This window comes from Lonchura striata, chromosome 3 (genome assembly GCF_050655825.1).
Source record: "Lonchura striata isolate lonStrDom1 chromosome 3, ASM5065582v1, whole genome shotgun sequence".
NCBI classification, from domain to species: domain Eukaryota; kingdom Metazoa; phylum Chordata; class Aves; order Passeriformes; family Estrildidae; genus Lonchura; species Lonchura striata.
The window spans coordinates 29565208-29589341 of record NC_140705.1 but is presented as its reverse complement, the minus strand read 5'-3'; the positions used below and the strand labels follow the sequence as shown (position 1 = coordinate 29589341).

Genomic DNA, 24134 nt, shown 5'->3' with positions numbered 1-24134 from the left:
AAAACAGGTAAGAGAATGTGTAAGGATTTGAAGTAGTACTTACACAAAATGGACAAAAAAGGAATTCAAACTTTTATGCATAACTTTAAAAAGTCAGTTTTTGAAGTAAGAATTACTTTTCAGGGACTGGGTTGCTTTCCTATTGGAAGAAGCAGTAAGAGGGAAAGGCAGGGTCACAGTGCTGTAGTGAAGGACTAAGTTGATGAGTAAAAAGACTTATGATTTGTTTAGTAATTTCCAAGAAAAGCAGAATTAACCCCTGAAAATGATTGTTTTGAGCTGTTAGATGTTCAGACTAGTCAGACGATAGGGGGTAGCATTTCCTAAAATACACATGGTTCCCTTGGCAGAGAGAGATTTCTGGGGATGATGGAGCACAGTTGTTTCCTTCACTGCATCACAATACTGATTGTAGACTGCTGTCTGGGAAAGATAACCTCCTGAAGGAGATAACTTCCTGAATTTCTGAGATGTGGGTTTGTATATTATTTTTATGTAGGCATGCTTTGGGTTTGGAGTCATTATTTTGTGTCAATTGAAAATACTTCTCTATATTTAATATTACTTACTTGTGCATTGAATAATGAAATTCCATCTTCAGTTTCATCAGTATAAGACTCCAATACTCCCAACTTTGTTGTACATTTTTTCTGGCTTTTGTACTGACATGATTTGTTTAAACTGCAAACTAATTCAGTGACTTGACCTTATTGAAAACTAAATAAGCAAAACATCTTTTATGTAGATCAGCTGCTTACTCCACCATTGTCCAGTGGCCTGAAATGCTACTGAAAGTCCTAGTTCCTTCAAATACGGTCGCTTTCCTGAAGAAGAAAAACAGCATTTATTTTGAATAGATTATGTAGTCCTAAAACAATAAAATAATGAAATTATAGGATTTTGAATATTTTAAATTAAATTATTCTGTTAATGCTGTCTGAAGACAATTGCAACCATGGTGCTAAAATAAATTCAGAATAAATTGTTTTAATGAAAATGTTTCATTCTTTGAACTTCACTTATGCTTCTCCTTAAAAGATTGGTTGGTAAAGTCTAACTAAATTGTGTTGCTAAAAGGGAGCAACTGGTAGTCTTGCTGTCTCTGGACCTTTACTTGTTAAGGCATCTTCTGATGTACCTGCACCGTATTGAGTACTGTATAAATTGCATCATTTCTAGATCACAGAGGTTTTTTTCCCTCTGAGGTATTGCTTGCCAAGCTAAAGGCAAACATTATGTCCTTTTCTCTTGTTAATCCCATACTTCAAAGAGTTGAAGATTCTTTCCAGTCTATCAATTAAATACAGAGTTTTTCCATTGTGGAAAAAAATGTAACAGGGCTGCTTCAAAAGCCTGTTGCCAGTAATAAGTTTTGGATTGGGTCCATGGAGAGGTAATCTGGATAGCTACCCCCACAAGTCATCTCTGGGAAGTTGCTGATTGTAGGCATGGCTTTTTTTCTTGAAGGGTGGTTCTGCCAGGATGCAAAAACGGCTTGTTGCAAGTGATTCTTGGCACCACCCTGGACAATATTAATCCTGCCTGTTATGGTCAACATGCTACATTGACTGTGTTTCTATTATTTGGTTTTTTTGTTATGAGGAAAAGGACAGTTCTTGTTATCATGTTTCTAAACTTTTGCTTTGGTTTGTTTGGATTTTTAAGCTACATTTTTGGTTATGTATTCCTTCAAGGTAACCATCAAACACCCATTACATTTGGTAATATAGGGACTATGTGACTGTGGGAAGGAAGAAAAAATGTATTGGAGTACTCAGGCAGAGCTGTTGCTTGTACTGAGATTGCAACCTGAACTTGAAATTTACAAGTGAAATATTAGAAAAATATTGTATTAAAAGTTTCAAAGAGCTGCTGGTGAGGGAAATGAGAGGTGAAAGGGGACAAGAGGTAATTGACTTGTCATCCAAAGGATGAAAAGTAATGTTGATTTTAAGTGTAAACACGTCCTTAATTATGCAGTGAAAGAAAGCTGTAATTTCCCTTAATGCTTGTACAGAAGTCGAGTTCTGTTTTATGCAGTAAATCTCACTGTCACTGATTCTAATTCAGGACAGGAGAATTTAAAATATATGACAAGCTATTCTACTTTGAAGACCTGTACCAAAATTGAAAAAGAAAAAAGTGCTTGCTTTGAGTGAAGAAAAAGAAAACCACATTATGTGGACTTCAATCATAATTGCCCTAAATGAGAGATGGAGTTCTAGATCTGAGTTTTCTCTGTGCTGTGATTGAGATAAAACATGTAAAAGTGACTGAACTTCTGCAAAATGCAAACAGGTGTGGAACATCTGCAGTACAAATATTCATTCATATGCAAACAAATGTTTTTACAGCTTAAAAATACATTAGCTGAAAATCTGATCAAACACTTTGTTTGATTCAGGTTTTATTCAAAATCAGGTTCAGTTTTTAAAAAAACTTTCCAAGTAAACTGATTTAATCAAATAAAATGCCAAAGCTGAAGTTTGTTACTCTTGTGAGGATTTTGGTTCTTGTCAGTTCTGGGTTCCATCCAAGACCTACTTAGCTATAGTTAAGCTGTTGTTTCCTTGTTTTTGACCTTTGGTTTTAAGGATGTTAGCATGAATTAAATGAAAATATGCTTTTCTAGCAAACGGTTTATAGAATAAACAAACCTCAGCTGAGCAGTGCAGTCTATAACTACAAAACTGAGGTCTTGCTTATTTTAAATAGTGTAATATGATAGCTAAATTATACCTTATGTAACTCTTCAAAAAGGAGAAAAGAGTGAGGCTGTATTGCATAAGTCATATGTTAGCAATGCTGACTCTACTTTACAAGAAGATCCAGCTTTATTCCTGGTTAAGTTAATAGGGGATTTTTGTTTGCTTCCTTGGTGCCGTTATTAAATTGTTAAAATAATACTGCAGGGAGCTGGGCTCTAATCCTGGTTTTAGACAGACTCCCTGCTTTCTCCATAAAAAGGATGACCCTTCCTCTGTAAAGACAGAACCCCACATGGTTCATCAATTGCAATAAAGCATGTTTTTTAAAATGTTGCCCTCTCAAGCTGGTGTCTCGTGTTCCAGCTTTTCCTGTGATTTAGATTGCATTACCTGATTGTTTTGCTAGGGGAGCAGAAAGGATGTTACAGACCTAATTCAGGGTCATTGTAAAGGCTGCCGAGAGCTCCTCCTTGTGCTTCTGTAGTGATGCTGTGTCCTCCAGGGGGTGAGAAGAGGGCATACAGAACTTCTAATGGTTTATAGAGTGTGTGCTTGTAGGGCAGCCACAGTTTGTACTGGCCAGCTGAGGGAGTGAGATCTGCCCCGTTCTTGCCCCATGGAAATTGGCTCCAAGCCATCCTCACCCTGCTTTGGGACCCTGGGTATATTTTTAGCTATGGGAGTGTCCAGCTGACCTTGTTTCATTATTCAGTTTATGAGGAATACATTGGGTATTGTCATCAACCAAGGATTTCTGGACTTTCCATCATCTGAAGGCTGCATTTCTCCAGTTGTTTCTGTATAGCCTACAGCATCTGCTGGCTCAGGTGTTTTGAAAAAGTGCTGTTAAAATAACTCATCTCTGATGGGCAAAGAATAGGTTGATGTTGACAAATTGAAATAATTTCAGGATCTATGAAATTTATGTTCTGTAGCTTGGCTAGAAATATATACTTCTGTATAGCTATGAGCTTTGTAGTTGAACTTTGTGCAACTTGCCTGTCTTGCAAAGTTGTTGAAGGACATTGGGATGCCACCAGATTTTATGCTTAGTTCACAAAGTACAGATATGCAAAGTGGTAATTTTTTTTCTTGTATGTGACCATACTCACAGCATAAATATATTAATGGAGCTGCTAATTAAGATCTTGCTGCTTGACTGTGCTGAGTTTAATATGAAGTATTTAAAAGATGTGTAAGTGTGGCACTTGGAGACATGGTTTAGTACTGGAATTGGCAGTGTTAGGTTTATGGTTGGACTTGATGACATTAAAGGTCTTTCTAACCTAAATAATTCAATGATCCTAGGACTCTTAATTGATTAAAAGCTACAATATGCTTTGTGCCTGCATGAAAGAGCAAATCAAATCTAAATTGAGATAGATCATGTTTTACTGCCTTGGGGTAATTGTGTGCAACATAAAGCTTTTAAAATTAACCTAGTAGTCTCTGCCACTCAGAGCAGGGTACCCTGTGTGTCACAGGGTATAGATTTGCAAAAGCAGGAGTGACCAAATTTGTTCATTCTTTGCTGAAGTCCTGACATTCATGAGAAGTCCCACAGTTACTCATGTCAGGTTGATTCCTGGGGACCCTGGCCCTTTGGATCCCTGGAAGGGGCTCTTCAGAGGGTGTCTATTACCTACTTTCCCTGTTGAAAGTGAGACTATCAGCTGCCTTTTGTGATTAGCCTTGCTGAAGTTTGCATGCTCTAAAAAATCTTAGCAGGTAACCGGAGGGGAGCTTGGTGACTCTGTGCCTCGAGAGACAAGCTCTACTGCTAAGACAGATCTATTTTCTGATACTTCCAGTGGCCAGCCTTCTCTGACAGTGCCTTTTCACCTATACTTAAAGGTTTTTCCTCTCCTGCAGAGTTGGAGGAGTGTCTTAGGCCAAATGCTCTTCAGTGAGACTTTGCTGTCCTTTAGTTTGGAGATTTGGTTAGAGCTATGTGAACTTGCCGTGTCACATGGCTTAGAATAGGAGAGGAGGAGCAGGACTGAAACTCAGAAAACAAAAGTAGTTGGATTGAAAATACCTGGTAAGATTTTTCTATTAATTGCTGAGCTTTTCCAAGAGGGGGAGAAAAAAACATCAGAAATTAGGAGTATTAAAGACAAATTGATGTCTGAACTGTCAGTTCAGGAAACCCCAGAGATAAACTGAATGGAAGGTTTTCCCCTAAGGTCTCCATGAAATTTCTAGAGATAAATCTAAATGGAGAACAGCATGGATTTACATCCTTCTCTACAGGAACAGAATAATTATTTGCAGCCAGAAAGGAAACTCCAGGTTCTTGGCAGAAAGAGGTCTGGCACAGAGACTTGAACTGAGTTAAAGTCTTTTAGGGACAAGTATAAGGTTTTTATACATACAATAGAACAAATTTGTTCAAATGCAGAGGTGGGAGATGAAAAGTGTTGCTTCATACTTGAAAATACATATACATGGATTTGGTTTGAGTATTTCTGCATGCTCAAATGTAGTATGCCAAATGCACTGTTTACAGTAAGCAAAGTAATTACCTTTAAAGCAATATAATGTATTCCCATTTCCAATTGCAGTATGCAATATAAAAACAAGACTTATTTTGAGTATTGTAAGAAAATGCCATTTCTATTTCGCACTTCAGTCTGAAATGACAGGAAAAGTAGATGATCATCATCTCCCAGTTTAAGCAATCTGAAAAAAGTATGTGGATTTTAGGTGCACAAAAGTTCACAATGATTTCTTGATTGCTGTGGGAAGTAGTTCTGGGTTTTGGTTTGTTGGGTGGATTTTTTATATTTTGGTTTTGTGTTTGGGTGTTTGGATGTTTTGTTTTATGTTTTTTCCTTTTTTAGTAGATCATAGTGTTCTTTTGATCTGTTTCATATTGCTGGAATCATTTAAAGCAGCATTAGGCTGGTTTTACTACCTTCCTCTCTCTCTGTCTCTCTCTCTCTCATCTGTATTTGTGCCTAGGGAAGCAGGAAGAGTAAGGATTTGATTGAGTGAAGATTTCTGTGCTTTGCAGAGATTTTTGGTGAGGTCTTTGTGGGCTTTTGTGAGTGGGTACTAAACCAGCAATTAGTTCTGCAGTATGTGAGAGAGTGTGTCACAGACTGTGTGCTCTGAGGCTTGTACAGAGCAAGACCCAGCCAGGTAGCAGCAGTAGACTGGGGGTCTGCTTCCTCAAAGCCTTCCCCTCTGATACCCTTGCTAAACTCAAAAGAAACTTCACAAGACTGTCTAAATAGATTTTTCTTCAGATTAACCAGAAATATGGAAAAATGCATATGGCTGTCACCAGTAGGAATAGTTCACATGGTTTAGCAATCTAGGGCTTTTCAGTTTTCTGCTCTTCTAAAGAGGATTTGAACTGAGACCTTTGTGGCCTGGCTCAGGGGACTTGCCTGTACATGGGCTTATTCTGAGACAGCTTTCCAGGATGTCTCTGTGAGTAGAACAGGGGCTTTGAAATAGTTTCATATTTGTATCACCCACTGTCTTTGAAATGCACTCTGTTTTAATACTAACAGACTTTAGGCAGAGACAAGTTCTTGACAGTATGTTGAAAACAAAGTCTTTTTGTGGAAATATTTTCTACTTTGAAAGAATTTTTGAGAAATGTGTTTGAATCCAGACTGGTTTGTGTGAACAGAGAAGGCAGACCTGCAGCACAGGCACTGGGACTCAAGTGGGATGTGGGAGACTGAAATCCACATGTCTCTTACTTGATTCAAAAATGAAAGCAAGTATTGAAATTAAATACAGTTCTTGTACACTATGAAGTCCTTGACATTCAGCCTGCTTCGGAGTATATTTTTCAAATTAAGTCGTCCTAATTTCTCATTTCTTTAATTATAGAAGCATCGAGTTACATCTGAGATACAAATTTTATGTGGGAAAGGAAGACTTAGGAAAGGGTCAATCAAGGGCTGGTCTTGCACAAAGTAGAGAGGCATTTTTCAGAAGGGCAAAGGGTACAATTTGATCCTTGCTGATGCTGACAGACCTGTGGAGATCAATGTTCAGCAGATGGGGTTATGCCCTTCTGATATTGTTCCTTTAAACTTCATCCTCCTCTGGAGTAGGGTTTTAGAGGTAGCTCTGTAAGGTTCATCCAGTGCTGTGGTAAAGGACAGGAGCTGTCCACGTCCCTTCTGGTCCCCAGGGTGGCTGATACCAAAGGACCAGAGGCAGGGTTGTGAGAACAGCAGAAAATAAGTTTAATAACATGGATCTATGTTTGGGGATTTTTTTTTTTTTTGTCACTGGAGGCTGCAGGACTGAACAGAGGCAGGGCCTACCCCTGCTGTCTCTGGAATTTTAAACAATAATAATAATAAACCAGTCTTCGGTGATGCTACTGGTCTGGTAGGATGCAAATTTACTACTCTCCCTCAGCAATGTTCTCCATTCGGCTGAAAATCACCTTTTTCCTTGGAATTAAAAGAAATGAAATTGTTTCCTCAGTCATCCATGGGACCTATTGTCTCAAGGCACAGTCAGGTGCAGCCAGCCAGCCTCCTCTGCCATTGCCCAGCTACCACACAACCTTCATCAGCCAAGGGACTCATCCTTTGGCTCAAATACATGAGGTAACTGCCTTAAACTGCCTTAAGGAGAAACAGGCAATAATTGGAAGTAATGATGTAGTAATAAAGGTCAAATTTTAATGAGCGGGACATGAGCTTAATAACTCCTGTTTTCTGTTTCAGGACAAGAAAAGTTATTTGCTTCAAGGTGAATACTGTACTCTGCTCTGTCTCCTTGCTTGTTTAGGATTTAGGCAATAGATAGTTAAAGCAGTCTGATTTTTTTTTTTTTTCCAGTAGCAAGTCTGTGAATTATAGCAGATTTGGCTTATTTTTGGAGAGTTTTGAGGCAGAGATGCTTACAACAGCTTGCAGAAAGGACAAGACTTGCTTTTGTAAAATTCTCCTTAATGTGCCAGCATCTGTGTAACTCAGTGTTGATATTATTTGTCTGTAGGTTTCAGGAATTTATTTTTTGTCAGTTGTCTCCCCATTTCTGGAGGTAGGAAGGGGTAAGATCTTCCAGCCAGGTGAAAGCACAAAACTTGTTTTCAGATGAAGCACCAGCTGCAAGCTGCACAGCCAAGAGAGGCTAGCAATGGTCACACATACATCTTGCTAGCTTTTTTCAATTTATTTTTGTCACTCCACAAGTCTACCTTCTCTGTCCCACTACACTCTGGAAAAATTCTTTGAGGAAAGACAACAAAGGACAAGATGATAGCTTTATAGCATCCGAGATGGCTTTCAAAGAATGGTATGAGACTCCAAATAACTCCTTTGGTGCAGGAAAGAGCAATGTTTTATTTGAGGAAAAGTAGAGGACAACTCTTAAGCCTGGAGTGCTCAGTAACAGTTTCTTTCCTATTTTCACCATGCTGAAATTCAAGATATATATATATAGACATTTTGATAGAAAAATTTAATTGGGAAATAAAGACAGAGTACTGGGGAGTCTGCCGATGGCTTCACTTTTTATGCATCTTATCAGAAAAGGTCAGGATTGTTAATAGATGTTAGAAGAAGGTGCAATGTGCTGACTTGTCTGTCAGTGCAGTCAGTACTTTATCCGTCTGCTTAAGCTTTCTGTCTGCAACCAACTGAGTTGAGCAGTGTGGTTGTGTGGATTTCTGCCTGCAACACAAAGGGTTTCACTGGACAGAGAATATGCTATTTAAAGTCTAATCATCCTTATTTGAATGGGGGCAGAGGGGGGAATGCAGAAATGCAATGCTCTGTGTGTGTGTCTCATGTCTGCTGGCACACAACTTTTGTGGCAGACATTGGGAAAACACATTTGTCTCGGGCTGAGGGCCATGCTCTTAGTGTGTCTTACAACACAAATACTGATTTATTATTTTTTTTTAATTGTCACTCATCATTATGATGAGGTTTTCATTTGTGCAGTTGGATTTTTGGGGGTGAGTGGTGTGGGGGTTTTTTTTGTTTGTTTGTTTTTAATTTCTTTAACAGGAAGCTTCATGCTTTTGCTCAGGATCAAACTTTTGTGGTGAGTGCTGCACTTTAGGCCTTGGCAGCTGAGTATGGACTTACTGAGGAAGTGACCAGCTCTGCTTGAGCTGTGAGCTTGAAACATGAGTAAGAGGGTGGTTAGAAATCAGAAGATTGACCTTGTGCTATGCTAAGGCAACTCTAAGACCAATAAAATGGTCAAGAAAATCTGGAGTTGCAAAATGTTTGCTTTATCAACCCAGACACAGCTTGGCAGTAATTGCTGTAGGACATCTAAATTAAACAATGAGGCTTCTGTGGTGGCAACTGCTCTGAAAGACTTTGCAATATACATCAGTTCCTCCAAGACCCAAATGCACCTTTACATTCAAGGGGGACTTCTCAGCATTGAGATCCTCACAAACAAGCCACTGAGGACCTAAAGCAGCAAAATACTTTTGTTATCTTTAAGCATTTTGTTTTTGATGAGGGGAGACATAAGCTCTTAATTATTTGTGCTGAACCAGGGAGATGGGAGGCTCCTTGAGTATCTTTTAAAACAGTTAAACACTAGCTGTGCCCTGAAATGCAGAGCCTGGGATGTTGCTGCCTTACCCTCTCTCAAGCTGCACTTGTCCTCTGTGAATATGCTCACTAACCTTCAAGTAACTTGCCTTGCATCTGATTCTTTGTGGGAATTTTGCCTATCCCAAGTGCATATCAGTTTAGAGGAATAGGCATAGTGCTGTATTCAGCTTTTAACTGGAGCACTTTTGATAACTGTCCATCTTATTCAAATACTGCTGAGCATGGGGTCATTAAATAATCTGAAAGACAAGTGGAGGATGAAGACAGGAGGAGAACTGACTTTGTCTTTTGTATGTTTGCATCTATATCATAACCAGCTATTGGTGGATACTTCATCCCTATCAGCATAGCTAGCATTTTGGAGTTCACCACGGGAGGCAGAAAAAGGGAGAAAAGAACTCCCCATCCTCTCAAAGCAGCAGGCAATTGCAGCTGTTCTCAAGGAGAGGGTTTGTGTCAGCAGATCTCATACAGCTATGCTCAAAAAGTTTGTGTCAGCAACCATAAAAGCTGGCCCATCAGCATTTCTGTTTTATTCCATACACAAAATGCATATTACTGAACAATTATGCCAAAGGCAGGGAATATTTCTTGATAGCACAACTTGGAAGTAGCATCTCCCTTTGGGAGCAATCATGTCACGTGCCACAGAGTCTCTGTGGGTTTAGATGTAAATCCGTGCTGTAAGACTGTCTTGAGAGCCAATTCATTAGGTTTTACATCTTGGCCAAGGTAGTCTTGGCCTGATCCAAAGTTCAGGGAAGTAGTGAATGCTTGTAATTCTAAAAAGCGTGTTCAAGCATGCTCCCCAAAAGCATGCTTGTAAAGGAAGCTTAGTGATGTTTAGATTTTTAGCCTCCTGTCTTCAGAGAATACAAAGTACACAGTGATTTTGGTATGCAGTTCAATCTAGCTGGTGTAGAGTAGAAAAGAGAGCTAGGGTGAATTTTGAATAAAAATTGATTTACTGCTTTAATAGATGCTTATTGCTCTAGGTCAACCACCATTTAACTGGTTTTGGTTGTTTCCATTAAGAAAGATGTTTTAATTCCTATTTTGTCAAATCTGCAGTTCAGAATATTTATTTCACCGTCCAGAACTTTGGTGGAGGAACAGAATTGGGTTTTAATTTCACTTTTTATGGAATGAGCGCCCTGATTTTTTCTCCTCTGAAAGGCAACAACTTGCTGCACAGTCCTCATCTCTGCTTATGGTAAATGCAAGTTCTATAAGAAACAAACCAAAGAAACCCAAGCAAAACATCATGCTTAAAGTAGTTAAGAAGTTAGGAGAAGAGAAGCATAAAAATCCACAGACACTCACTGAGGATTTGATATCTATCCATAGAAAGGAGCTTGACTGATTAATTACTTGAGTGTCCAAGTCTGATTTCTGATAATACAAACTACTTTGGACATGGGTACTCTGGTGATCCAAACCAATACTCTGGTGTGGAAATTGCTGTGATGCTGAGATCTGCCTTGCATGCTTGTTGGTTGTTACCTCCAGTCTGCTGCTGGAGGCAACTGCTGCCAACCCCTCAGCCAGCACAGCAGATCTAATGAAACACCCATTTCTTTTAAGCAGCCTTTGGAGAGTGTTTATGATAGATCTGGATACCTGTGCAAGGCAACGAAGAGAATGCAAGGATTAGGAGTGCTCAGAAGTTTGCAACCAGGCCACTGGTCCCAGGTGATAATATATCCAGCCACTATAAGAACTTTGTCACTATAAGAACTTTGAAAATAAGAAACAAAATAACAAACCCCAAAATGAAACAAAACAAAACCCACCAAAAAAAAGCACCGTCAACAGAAACAGCAATGTCTATTGCAAAGTTATCTAACCATGGCTGAAGCTAGACTTAAAAGGAGACCCTGTCTGTGTAAGATCTAGCATAAATTTTAACAAAATAATAATGAAGGATGCAAGATAGAAGAAACATTTTCATGGAGTTGCAGATTCCCTCTCCCTTTTTCCCTTTTTCTCTTTCCCTCTTTTCTCTTCCCTTCCCTTTCTCTTTTCCCTTCCCTTTCTCTTTTCCCTTCCCTTTCTCTTTTCCCTTCCCTTTCTCTTCTCTCCTGAAAAGTCTCTCTGAAATTATGAGACCCTCAGAGAAGAGAGAAAAAATCAAGTCATTTTTAAGTATGCAGTATTTTCTATTTTCTCAATGGACCTTCTAGTAATATGGTATTAAGTCAAAACAAATAAATTAATACAACAGATTTTACTGTATTGTGTTTATAAGAGATTGACCCAATTAATTTGTAGCCGTATATGCAGGCACAGTCTCAGTAAATGAAAACAAATGCCTTAAGGACTAACTGTGGGTGTTTCTATATAAGCTAAAGAATAATTCCAATATTGTGCCATACTGAGTATCTCTCCACCACGTAGGGACTGAGTTGAAAGTCATGTCCAGTGATAATTTGTTTTCTCAAAACCTACTCTACAGTGGTACCTTAATGTCTCTGATATGCAGGATACCACCTGGCTTCTGTCATGTAGGTTCAGAGCTGGCACTGGCCAAGAACATTTGTAGGTACCACACAGTGTTTCCATTATGTTCCTCACCTGACTGCACACTTTCCTGCAGGTTATCTAGAAGCTAGGATGTCCTCTCTCCATTGGCTAATGGTACCCCTGAAATGGGTGAAATTAGAGGAGAAAAGCTCTTGAGAATATTCAGTCTTGTAGTCGACAATTCAAATAACTTCAGTGACTCATGAAAAGATAAGAGACACCAACTGTTTCTCTTTAAGAAACCTCTGTAACTGCCTAGGAGAGAGGAAAGGAAGGGGATCAGGCTGATTCACTTGAAAATCAGTCAGTTTCCTCTCTGTCCAGGCAAACTTATCATCTTCAAAAGTACTTTTTCCTAATACAGAGCTTAATTTTTTTTTTTTCAGCCCTTGACACTAGTGCAACTAATCCCAGTGAAAATATTTATCTTCCTTTCAATCTCTTTTTTCTCTGTGAATATTTTATATAGTTATTTAGTTCTCTTCTTTAATTATTTTCTCTTTAGGCCAAATAAATTTAGTTCTTGTTATCTTTCAAATTGTATTTTTAAATAACAAAGCAGTGTTAAATATAGTTTAAATCAGACAACATAATGCATCTGAAATTTCACGATAATTTCAAAATTAGGCTTTAGAAGACAATAGTGTCCATTTTAATAAGACCAATGTTATTAATTAGTCCCTTGTCAGAAATTTTTGAACACTTGAAATAATAACTGTCTTTTAAAAGTAATTTACTGTGCGTTACTGGCATATAAAAGTCTATTGTCAGACTTTACATGAATTCTCTATCCTATTTTAATACTAATTACAATGACTACTTGAGTGTTTCATTTTTTAAACAGTGAATTAATTTTTCTTTTGCTTGTTAAAACACTGTGAAATAGCTTGGAAATTTTTGTGACATGTGACATTGGATTTCATAATGCCTGATGGAAGGTATTGCATGTTTCCTCATGTCTTGCTCTGGCAATATTAATGCTCTTCATTCTTTAGTAATAATGGGGCTGGGAAGAAGTCCAGGCTTATCCATCTATTCTGGAGGGAACGGAAGGATCCAGGGGATTATGGGATTCAAAGATTCTTAATCTCTAAAGCATTTCTTTGAATTGCTAGGAACTGAAAAATTTAACATTCTAAATATATTTGCAAAACCTCTTGCATACAATTTGTATACCAAACAGATGCAGAACTTGAAGGAATACTAAGGAACTTTGCTAACAATACAGAATTAGGAGGAACTGTTGACTTGGAGACGGAGACACCCAGCTGGGAGACCTTGACAAATTAGAGAAATGGGCAGTCAACCACCGTGTCAAGTTTCAACATCTGCTCTTGGGCTGGGCAACAAGCTGCTGGAGACCAGTGAAAGGGACCTGGGAGTCCTGGTCAATGACAAGCTGACCATGAGTCAGCAGTGCCCTGGAGGCAGGAGAGCCAACCCTGTCCTGGGGGCATCAGGCTCAGCATCTCCAGCCGGACAAGGGAGGACATTGTCCTGCTCTGCTCTGCACTGGGGCAGCCTCACCTCAAGTGCTGGGGGCAGGTTTGGGCACCACAATGTAAGAAGACATTAAACTATTAGAGAGTGTCCAAGGAGGGCAACAAGGATGGTGAAGGGCCTTGAGGGAAAGGTGTGTGGGGAGCAGCTGAGGGCACTGGGTCTGTTCAGCCTTGCGGAGACTGAGGGGAGACCTCACGGCAGTGAGAATGTCCTCGTGAGGGGAGGAGGAGGGGCAGGCACTGATCTCTTCTCTGCAGTGACAGTGACAGGACATGGAGAGGGAATGGCCTGAAGTTGTGTTAGGGGAGGTTTATGTTGGATATTAGAAAATAATCTGTTCCCAGGGGGTGTTTGGGCACTAGAACAGGCTCCCCAGAGAAGTGATCACAGCACCAAGCCTGACAGGGTTCAAGAAGTATTTGAACAATGCTCTCAGGCACGCTTGGGGATGGATCTGTGCAGGGTGATCCTTGTGATTTGATGATTCTTGTGGGGCCTTTCCAACTCAGGATATTCTATCACTGTGAAATGATATCCTGCAGTTTTTCAGTGGACAGTGTCTCCTGAAAAAGTTACATAGAAATTAACAAACGTGTAACAGCTGGAATTTGACAACGATTATCTCTTAGCTCAATAATACGTTGCTGCCCATTTGATTTGTTCACTATAACTTTTGCATACAATATTGTTAAGTCATTACCTGCTAGTGTATATAGATCTTCTGTTCAGCTCAGATTTATAGATACTCTCTTGAAATTAAAAGTGGAAGTGATGAGGATTAAAGATTTATCAGTGCTTCCTCACTAAGATCTTGACTACCCCTGGTTAAAACTTTTAAGTGCACTTTAAGGCACAGTTACTGAGATGCCTGTGATGTGACAAAATATTCTGAAGATGGATCTTTTGAATGTTTTGACCAATAATTTGAGCTTTGTAAACTCATGCCTTTAGCCCCAAGCACTGGATATTTTAAAGCAGGCTCATAATGAGTGATAGAAGTTTACCTTTTTCAGGTGACAGTCTAAACACATTTCCAATATACCTAGTTAAAATTTACTAAGCAAGTAAGCAATAAAATAAAGTCTACAGAGGTATAAAAAAACAGGTTTACTTGGATTTACGGACAACACATGCATGATGAATATTATTAAGAGGCAATTTATGCTGAGTTTCGAATAACTCTCTGCTAAAATAGGTAGTTCAGGCAGTTCTGTCAGCTTTATTCTTTTTAATTTTGGTCTAAAGATTTTTATCTGATGTGATTGTTTCCTTTGGGAATTATAAAACACATAAATTTCTCAGGATGAGAGAATTTCTGTGATTCATTTTGCTTGGGCTCTGTTAGTTGAGATAAAACTCCTTATCAGTGTCTGTAGTGTTGTTTTTTACTCTGCATTCTTCTCTTAAATGTGTGTGATTTAAAACTACTTATAGCATAGAAAAACTTTCCTTTCTATATGAGTGCAGGAGGTTTCTGTATAGGTATGGATATTGGAAGCCTTATTTTTTTCATAGGTGGAAAGAATCAGGGTTTGAATTCCCATAATTTTGTTTGTATTACAACTAAGCTCACCCTGTGATCATGCTGAAAGAAGCTAGAAACTAATTTTCTGGGGAAACTTCCTGCCCTAAAATGAAATGTATATTGTTTTATCTAAATTTTCAAATGTAAGTGATTTAAGCTTCATGTAATTAAGTATTAAAACTGTGTTCATTCTACCCGTGACAAAGATGTGTCTTGCTTGTCCAGCACAAGCAAATACAGTCCCTAATCTGTTTGGCTTTTTGTTTCTAGTTCAAAAGGGCACTGGTATCTCATGACTCCCGTCTCACTGATCAGCCCGTGTAGATGTAACTACACTAAAGACTGCCTCTAATGTCTAGAAAGACCTTATAGAAGAAAAAATTAGAAGACTAAATCTTACTCTTTCTTGGAAATGGATGGATGGATGGATGAAAGTTGATACATACTCCAGTTTAATTTCTTCTAAATTACTGTGACTTTCCAGTACTAGCCTACAGAAGCAACAAGAATCTCTGGTTGACTTCAGTTCAGATCTTTACTCACAGTTTTTTACTACAAATCCTGCTAGCCTCCAGCTGCTGCTCCAGAAGATTCTTTAAAAGCCTGTGTCCTGCCTACCAGCCTTGTGTGGGTGTATTGGTTACAATGGTGTCTGTTGTGGATCAAGCTGAATCACTCTCCAGGTCTATTAACTGTGTCTGCATTGACTTCACAGGTAGTTCACATCCCCAGCTCTCAGGTAGACGTGATTAGGTGTCCAGTGCTAGCCAAGATTCCCTGGTGCTGTCCTCCTAATTCCTAGTTACTGTTCCAAAAAGATGCTGGTCTCACAGAAGTCTCATCTCATCTACAAGCCCTGACTGGACTCCAGAATGTCTCAGAAATATTAGACACTGTTTCATCTAGAAGTTGGTGTCAAAGCAGAGGGCTCTGCTCTGTTACCAAACAACCACAGCTGTCCTGTTGTCCTTTTGAAGAGCCTCACAGAGATGAACTAGTTCATCTAGAACATGCCTGTTGGCACCTTCAGGAAATTGCATGTAGTAAGGGATGGGATTAATTTCACCTAACTTTACAGATCAAACACTTAACTAATCTACAGAAGGAGTCTAGACAACTAGCTTGGTATATAAAAGGGGTTTTGTGATAAGGAGATGCCTGAGCCAAGTGAGATGATGGTGCCTACTTACTCCTCATGGCTGAAGTGCAAACATGGGTGGCTAATTTGAACTGCAGCCACGGAGTGCACACCTACATGGTCTGCTAATGAAATCATGGTTAGACTGTAGGTGTGCACTGAAGCACAGCCAGACAAAGGAACAGCCCAGAAACTTAATTGTCCAGCGTGCTTTATCTGTTGCTGTGTCAGGGACTGCCTATGGGACAGCAGGAGGGAAGGAGGTGAAGCAGGCCCTGCTCTTGCCGCTTAGGAGGAAACTCCTAGCAGGTAGATAGGTAAGGCTTTAAGTCATTTCCATTGAAGATACAAAGGAAGTTAGCCAGGTCTGAGTTCATGCTTGGGGAATCCACTATATGAGTAGGGCTGCAGCCCATAAAACTATCCCCACCCTCTCTCAAGCACCCATTTATGAGCTTGATGACTATGTGAAGCCATTTTAAATGAAATTCAGTGTGGACTAGTTGCTTAAGTATTTACCCAGTTTTTTAGGGCAGGCCATGGCATATGCTAAGTTCCACATTGCTGCTTCTACACTACAGCACTATTTATGTACATTACCCTAAATAAGGAAATTTTTCTAGAATGATTGCATTTAGGCTACAATGTAGACGTAGTTCCTTTCCAGGGAATTTCCTGTAGGTCTTGAGCAATCCTCGCAATCATCAGAGCCAAATGAAGACACTTGAAGACATTTCCTCCCTGTAGCAGACAGAAGTTTGCCAGGGAAAGTCCTGTGGTGCTGATCCTAGGCTGACTAACCAAGTGTGCAAGATTGTTGTCTATGAGTACGTTTCTAATTTCATAGTTGTATGATGATCTAAAAGCTGACTCCTTTTTTGTTCTCTTTGTCATCCTGTCATCCTACTATAGATCTATATATGTATACCCACACATGCATAGCCACATAGTTATATATGCAAACACACTGTGATGGGGAACGTGGGTGGCTGCTCTCATAGTTCTATTTGGAAAGCTAAAACTAGGCTTTTGATGTTAAAAATGGTGTACAGTGCCCAGAGCAGTGGTTCAGCTTTGCCTCCTGTCCCTGTTTGCTGGGTAACCATAGCTACTGCACTTTTCTTAGCAAGAACAGACTTGTGAGAGATTCCTTCTTGCAGAATTACTGATGTAATTACAAATATCTGCAGAAAGCTTCTGCAGTGGAAGTCCAGCTTGTACTGTTTCAGCCTGTTTCCTGGCATACCTGCTCAAGCCATGAGCAAAACCTACCCCTGGTTTGCTCAATCACATACCTGTTACCCCTTCAATTGGCCTTGGTTAACAAGAGCAGCTGACACCACCTGTCCCTGCTGTAGAGAAAGTAACCAGTAGTTGTGTTTCTGCTGAGTATGTTGATATTTAGCCATAAATTCTAATACATTGATTATCTTGAATTGTTTTCACCAGCTATTGGAGATGCAAGTGTTAAAAAAAGTACAAGCCCCTTCATAAAAAGCATGCAAGGATTTCAGTTCTCCTGCAGACAAGGCAAGCCAGGGGGGAGAATAAATCATCACAGCCACTGTGCTACTGATGATTTGTATTCTTGTAGCACCTATTTCTTAGTCCTGAACAGACACCAAATAAAAGATATTCCCCTGCCCCAAATGATGGATAATCTTGGCACAACAGAAGGAGAATAGCAGATGGGTATAGATGCATCAGGGAATACAGTCAGCCTGGGTCAGAATAATGCCAACCTTAGCTTAGCAACTGTCTAACTTCAGTTGAATTTTTGCGGTTTTATGACTTTGGAACATTTCGATATGGAGATACTATGCAAACACTGCATTGTGCTGTCATAAAAAAGACTGTTTTGTAACATTTCTAATATGTAAGGAAAGGTTAGATTGCCTTTATTCTTTTAGCGATACCTGTTTGCAGTGTGGTTCTTGTGTGAATGTCACCAAACACCTGAGCTCAGGCAACTGAATCACAGCTCTCTTCCCTGCTAACACTGAAGATGTCTGATCAGAGCTTTCAAACATGGTGTACAATCTTCATTTGGGTAACTCAAGTGTTGGTGTAAGAGTAGCAACTGAAAAGATGGCTTAGTGTTGGGGGGATGCTCAGCCTAGATACATGCAGAGGTAATATTGCACTGGAGACAAAAAACTTGATATGGGAGTGGAAGAAAGCTGATTTTCACTATCTGGGATGAGTAGGCAGAGATCCTACACAGCATGTTCTCAGTTAAATTCTTTAGGTAACCATTTACCTGAACACCTTGTCAGTGTGGTATTCTTTGGAATGCCTTGTCAGGTGTGTCACATCAAACTGAACACAGTCTTTGCACTTTGTACCCTGTGACTCAGCCTTGCAGGGAATAGGTACAGCAGGAACAATTCCTCCTCGTAGAGCAGTGCTGTGGGCATTTCTATGGCCTGTGATGGTGTCAGCCTGGCTGCAAACCTTCTGCCTCGGCAGCAGGCAAACCCACCTCCATCTGGAGCAGTAGGGTCAGCTCTGCAGCCAGACTCTGTGCCGTCAGGTCAGGGCTCTGGTACTGATGTGCACTGCAGGTGCTGCAGGGGAATAGCCTTGCACAGGATGGGTGATGGTATTTCACAGACCTCTGCCTGATCGAAGCCCAACCCAAGCGATCCATCCCCAAGTCCTGCACCATTTGCTTGCAACCCACCAAAGTTAAGGCACATTGCCTTCTCAGAATTACCCATCTCATCCACCCTCCCATGCTCTCTGTAGTCAATTTTCACATCACTTGGTTGCATTTTGTCTTAGTTTTGAGCAGTTTTGCAGGTGAACAGTGCTGTTGTACTGCCATATGCTATGTGACTAGCAGCAGTGTCTACATGAGCTGAGATCCCAAGTGTATCACTCAAAGTAAGGGTAGGAGCTTGCCATGGCTTTGTACAGGGACATGGAACAATAAGTCCTTGATTGAAACCTCTGGATGTTAGTTTAATGCAAGCAATGACTGGTTCATTTACAAGGAGAATGGGAGTGATGCTGCTGTTATGAAAAGTAGACATAAGGAAGGATGTAACTTTTGTTCACAGCTGAACCTGTATGATTTTTCTAAATTTTTGCAACAATAATTTTTTATGTTTCCACTCTTGGGTAAAATAAATGCTTCAGTAAAAAAAAAAATCCTGGTTATTTTAATGTATACTGCCTTTGCAAATGAATAGGAAGGGTTAGAGAATGAAGAAGCAGTATTATTTATTGTGTGAAGCCATATTATAAGCAGAGATTACCATGGAGGACCAGAATTGTCTCTATTACCATGCAGAGAGAATACAAGAGTATTAATGTCTGATTATATTTGAGAAAAGTTGGAATATATTGGGACAAAAATCACAAAGTTTGATTTTAAATTTTAGGTTTTAAGGAACATCAGTTATTAAGAGATGTATTGCGTTGTGTCCCTTTAGTCTTGTACAGAGTATGTAAAAATCAAATTTTTGTGGTTTCATGTAGAATGTTACATTTGGCCTTTCTGGTGTTTTTATGCTATGTCACAAAATCAGTGCAACAAAGTTTCAATTTTATAGTTATAAAGTTGGAGTTGTTCTAAAATTTTTTCCTTGACATGCCTGCTTTACAGAGCAAGTTGGGTTTTTTGTTGTTTTTTTTGTTTTGTTTTGTTTGGTTGGGTTTGCCTGTTTCATTGGGTTTTGGGGTTTTTTTTAAATAAAAGTTATTTTGATCCTTTAGTAGCAGCTTTGCTAGAATTTAACTCAGAGTAGCCTACTCAGGAAAACTCCATTTTAATGCATACTTGGATTAAACTATGAAGATTGACAGAGTTTACTTATCTTAAAAAAAAACCAAAATCACCAATGTAACCATGGAAACATGCTAAATCAACTTTTAAAAATCAGAAAGATTAGAATCATGTCAGTTGGAAAAGACCTCTAAGATTATTGAATCGAACCATTAACCCAGCACTGCCAAGTCTACCACTAAACCGTGTCCCTCAATGCTACAACTGCACATCTTTTAAACACCTCCCGGGATGATGACTCAGCCACTTCCTTGGCCAGCCTGTTTCAGTGCCTAAACAAAGATGCTAAAAGAACTAGGTATGCTAATTACTAATTTTTTCCTCCCGAGAATAAAAGTGTCTATTTGTTAACAGGAAAGATAACAGGTTTTGTAACTTCCCTGAAAGCATGCAAATAGATTGTATGAGAAAGACCTTAAAGGTAGTGAAGCAATGAAGGCACTCATAGATGTCATGTAAATCAATTCTTGTAATGATCACTTGGAGCATTAACTGGGATGGAGTTAACTCTTAGCACTTCACATGGCACCATTTATGGCTGAGGCTGTAGAGGTGACACTTCAGTGGGTCACAGATTAGCAGTGCTTGCCCAGCCTGAAGGTTTTCTTAGTCCACCAGTGAGGAGGTGGGGGATACAGTCAGGATATCTGACACAAATTGGCCAAAGGGATGTTCCACACCATATAGCATCTTGCTTAGTAATAACAAGTAGGGTAGAGGAAGAAGAAAGGACAGGGGGTAGCTTCCTAGGTGGCCAGTCTGAAGACTGGATGGGCATCAGGCTACCTGTGGCAGGTTGTGACAGACTAACTTCCTTTGGTTGATGTGGGTTTTGTTTGATTTTTTTCTCTTTACTTTTTAAACAATCTTTATCTCCACCTATGAGTTGTCTCAGTTTTGTTCTTCCTGTTTTCTCACTCTAGCCTTCTGCAGTGGCAGAGTGAGCAAGCAGCTATGTGGGTGCTCGGCTGCTGGCCAGGGTCAGCCCACCACAGTCTTTTTTGGCACCTGATGTGGAGCTTCAGGGGTTTAAGATAACAGATTTGATCAGAGTGTGCTAGACTGAGCTTACAGCTGTTACAGATATTTAGCTGCTACTTGGCAAGCTAGTACTTGCTCTTCCTAGCTCTGATGTGCTGCCTTACCTGCTCCATTACTTTCTCCCTTTCTCGCTGTACTTTGAATTCCAGAGCAAGTCAATGGCTCCTTTCTGCTTTTGCTGCTTTCTGTGTTGTCACTTTGTTTTTCCATGTCTGGGAAACTTATGATAAAAGCACTGTCATGAGGCCAAGCCTGGTATTTGCCCTTGCATCACTGCCTCCCAGTCTCTGGAGAACCCTGTTATGAACTAGCAACAGTTCTTGCTCTCCTCAGCTGCTTTTTGGAGAGAGTGAATCACCTCTCCCTTCTACATGGTAGATATTTCCAGCCTTACTGCAATGACCACTCAGTTCCTCGAACATCCTACTCAACCAGATGTGGGCTGTGAGCCTGATTCTGTTTTCTCCTACGGGCATATGGTCGGGGATGTGATACAGGTCTGCCCTGAGGCAGCCAATCCCTGGGTGGCCACAGCAGGTACACCTTGAACATCAGTAGCAGTGCAAGAGGTTGTGCTGGAGCACCTGAAATGTCCCCATGGATAAGCCCACAGCAGAGCAGCCACACCCCTGGAGGGAGTGCAGCCATGGGTAAGGCTGTGTTGGAGAAGGTTTCTTCTAAAGGACAGTGACCATGGGTAAGGCTATGCCGCAGTAGGTATGACCCTGAAGAGACTGGAGCTTGTAGAGAAAGCTTCATTTGGAGCAGGTGCAACCTGCCATCTGTGGATAAGGCACCTAGATCAGTCGTTCTGGAATTGGTCTTGGTGCTTTGTTTTGCAGTTTGCCCTGTTCTTTTGTGGCCATTAAAGTAGGTAATAAAATCATGGTTAGTTTACTACAGTTTATGCTTGGATGAAGCCCTGAAGCTACTGCTGTAAACAGTAAGAAGGCCAATTTGTATTTTGAATTTATTGATCATATCTGATAGATAGAGGTAATCAAGAGGTATTTTACATCCTCAGTTAATTCACTATCTTAGGCCTTGTGCCAGACTTGTTTCTGCCTTTGCTTAGTGGATGTTTCTTTTGTTAAAATACTGAATTTTGGAAAACTAGTCCACTGTCCATTTGGTGGTTATTTGTTTCATTAACTTTTGAGTACAATAAATTAGCTATCTCATCTTTCCAAACTCCTCCAGTGGTTAATGGAGCAATGGACTCTTCCAGGATCCTCTTCACTTTGGAATACATTAGCAAGTAGTGCAAGCCAGTGACAGGCCTAAAGAACAAAATAATCAGTGCTGAGAATCTGACACCCACACTACTAAACTTAGTGATTTTTTTTTTTTCTTCAGAATAGTCCTAATCTGGTCCCATGGGCTGAATGCCCATTGCATTTGGAGTGTACTGGTTACACTCCTGATCTCCATCTTCCAGTTTATTTGATCTAAACTAAATAATATTTCTGTTTCCTGAGACTGTGTGAATGAGTAATATGAACCAACGCCCAGAAGGGGGAAAGAATTGGGAACTTATCTTTAAAAGCTCTGCTCTCTTCTGGTCCAGGCTAAAACACTAATATAGATGCAGCCTCAAAGCACTGATGTCAGGTTACAGTTCTGAATTTCTTGCTGTAGCAGTCTCCCTCTTCCTTCATTCCCCATAGAGCAAATCTGTGGAGACTCAGCAGCTATTCATTGCAGAAAAGTTGGGTGCTGAGAGTTATGCTGTGACTTCCAGGTGGCACCACTGCAGTGTGGACCTTCCCTCCTGCTGGGACCGAGCTTTTCAAGAGTCTTTTAAAGCAGCCAATTTGTCAGTCATCATCACATGGCCAAGGTGAATAAACTCATGTAAATGAAAATGTTTCTAGGTGCTGAAGATTAATCACTTGGGTGACTTTAGATACCTTCAGTGTTTGTGTCTTCATGCACATAAGTCAGTTGTGCTCCCTTTATAAAGTAGACGAAGAAAGAGGTACTTCATCAGACCTAGTTTAAATGGCTACTTAAGGATTAAATGCTTTGGTACCTAGAAGTTTCACTTTTTTTTGCCCCTGACTTTTTGCCCCTGACTCTGAGCAACCATTTAGATATATCCAAAGCTGCATGAGAAACTCATTTCTCCTTTCAATATTTGAGCTAGACTTCAGAGATATACTTGAGGGTTGGTTTATGTTTGGTTATTTTTGTTGGTTTTGGTGTGTTTTATTGTGTTGTTTTGGGGTTTTTTTTTTGTCAGCTTGAATCACTTTTCTCATTTTCTGTGATTTTCATACCCCAAGCTAACGATGACTACTTTCACATGTTTTATTCTATTCTGGTGGTTTTTGTCTCACCCAAAATGTCTCACAAACATATCAACCATCACTAGTTCTCACCCCATGGTCAGATCTCCAATCTCATTTAATCTCAGGACTGCATACAGAAATACTGATACTGGAACAAAGTTTAATTTATTTCTTAGTGGATGGTTGACAGCATTGACAGTCTGCAGCGTATTACCATACTGAATTATCAAGCCGCTTAAAGGAATAATGAATGCTGCTTACACTGACTTTCTGCCAAAAACATCCCTTTGTAATGTAAATGAAAGAACACAGCAAAACAGATACACATCCCACTGCTGTGTCTGCTCAAACACATGGTGCTGAAAAGGGCTGTTCCTATTCTATCTTTTTAGGCCTAACATGATGTTTACATTACTTTAGATGCTTTATTTTTTCACTCTGGCACACACTCAGAACTGTCAAGTATTTTCCTTGCTTAAGGATAGCTGCGAGTGGTGTTAGAGGGTGACAAATTTCATAGAAATGTAATAGAGAAATGAATCATTCTTTTCATCTGAAGCAAAACCCAGAGATGTTCATTGCATTCTAGAAACAGCAAGCATCTGCAGGAGAGTGAGTTGCTTGTGTCAGAGATTGAACCAAAAAATCCATCCACAGCACCCAATATTGTTACTCATGCAAGGCTGGCAATCTTTATTTTTATCTTGTTTCTTCTGAAGAATTCATTTAATGAACACAAACATGCATCATATATTTCTTTCTCCTATGTTCCATACAATGTTAGCAGTACCTCCTGTTCATAACTTCTAGCCTCCTGCCACAAGGAAATACTACCACAAACATCAGCAAATGCCATTGGTATAATGGTGTTAAGAAAAAACAATGGGGCTTTGTCCTTTTCAACATCGACATAAAGAAGAAAAATTGCCTCTTTTCTTGTTAGTCATACATTTGTTATAGTGTGATTTTTTTTTTTTTTTTTTTTTTTTTGCTATGACAATAGTGACACAAGTATATATTGTTTAGTCATTCTTAGCCTTTTGGTAAGGATCCTC

At 39.7% G+C, this 24134-nt stretch overlaps 1 protein-coding gene across 2 annotated transcripts in view; it reads left to right on the top strand.

Annotated features, from left to right (window-relative positions):
* Window positions 1–24134, top strand: part of OGFRL1 (opioid growth factor receptor like 1) — an 84808-nt gene that overhangs the window by 36656 nt on the left and 24018 nt on the right. For both annotated transcript variants that reach the window (XM_085576392.1, XM_085576391.1), the window contains exon 3: window positions 351–22628. In XM_085576392.1, coding sequence (XP_085432518.1) covers window positions 22620–22628 — 9 coding nt within the window. In that variant the 5' untranslated portion in view covers window positions 351–22619. The remainder of the gene's footprint in view (window positions 1–350; window positions 22629–24134) is intronic.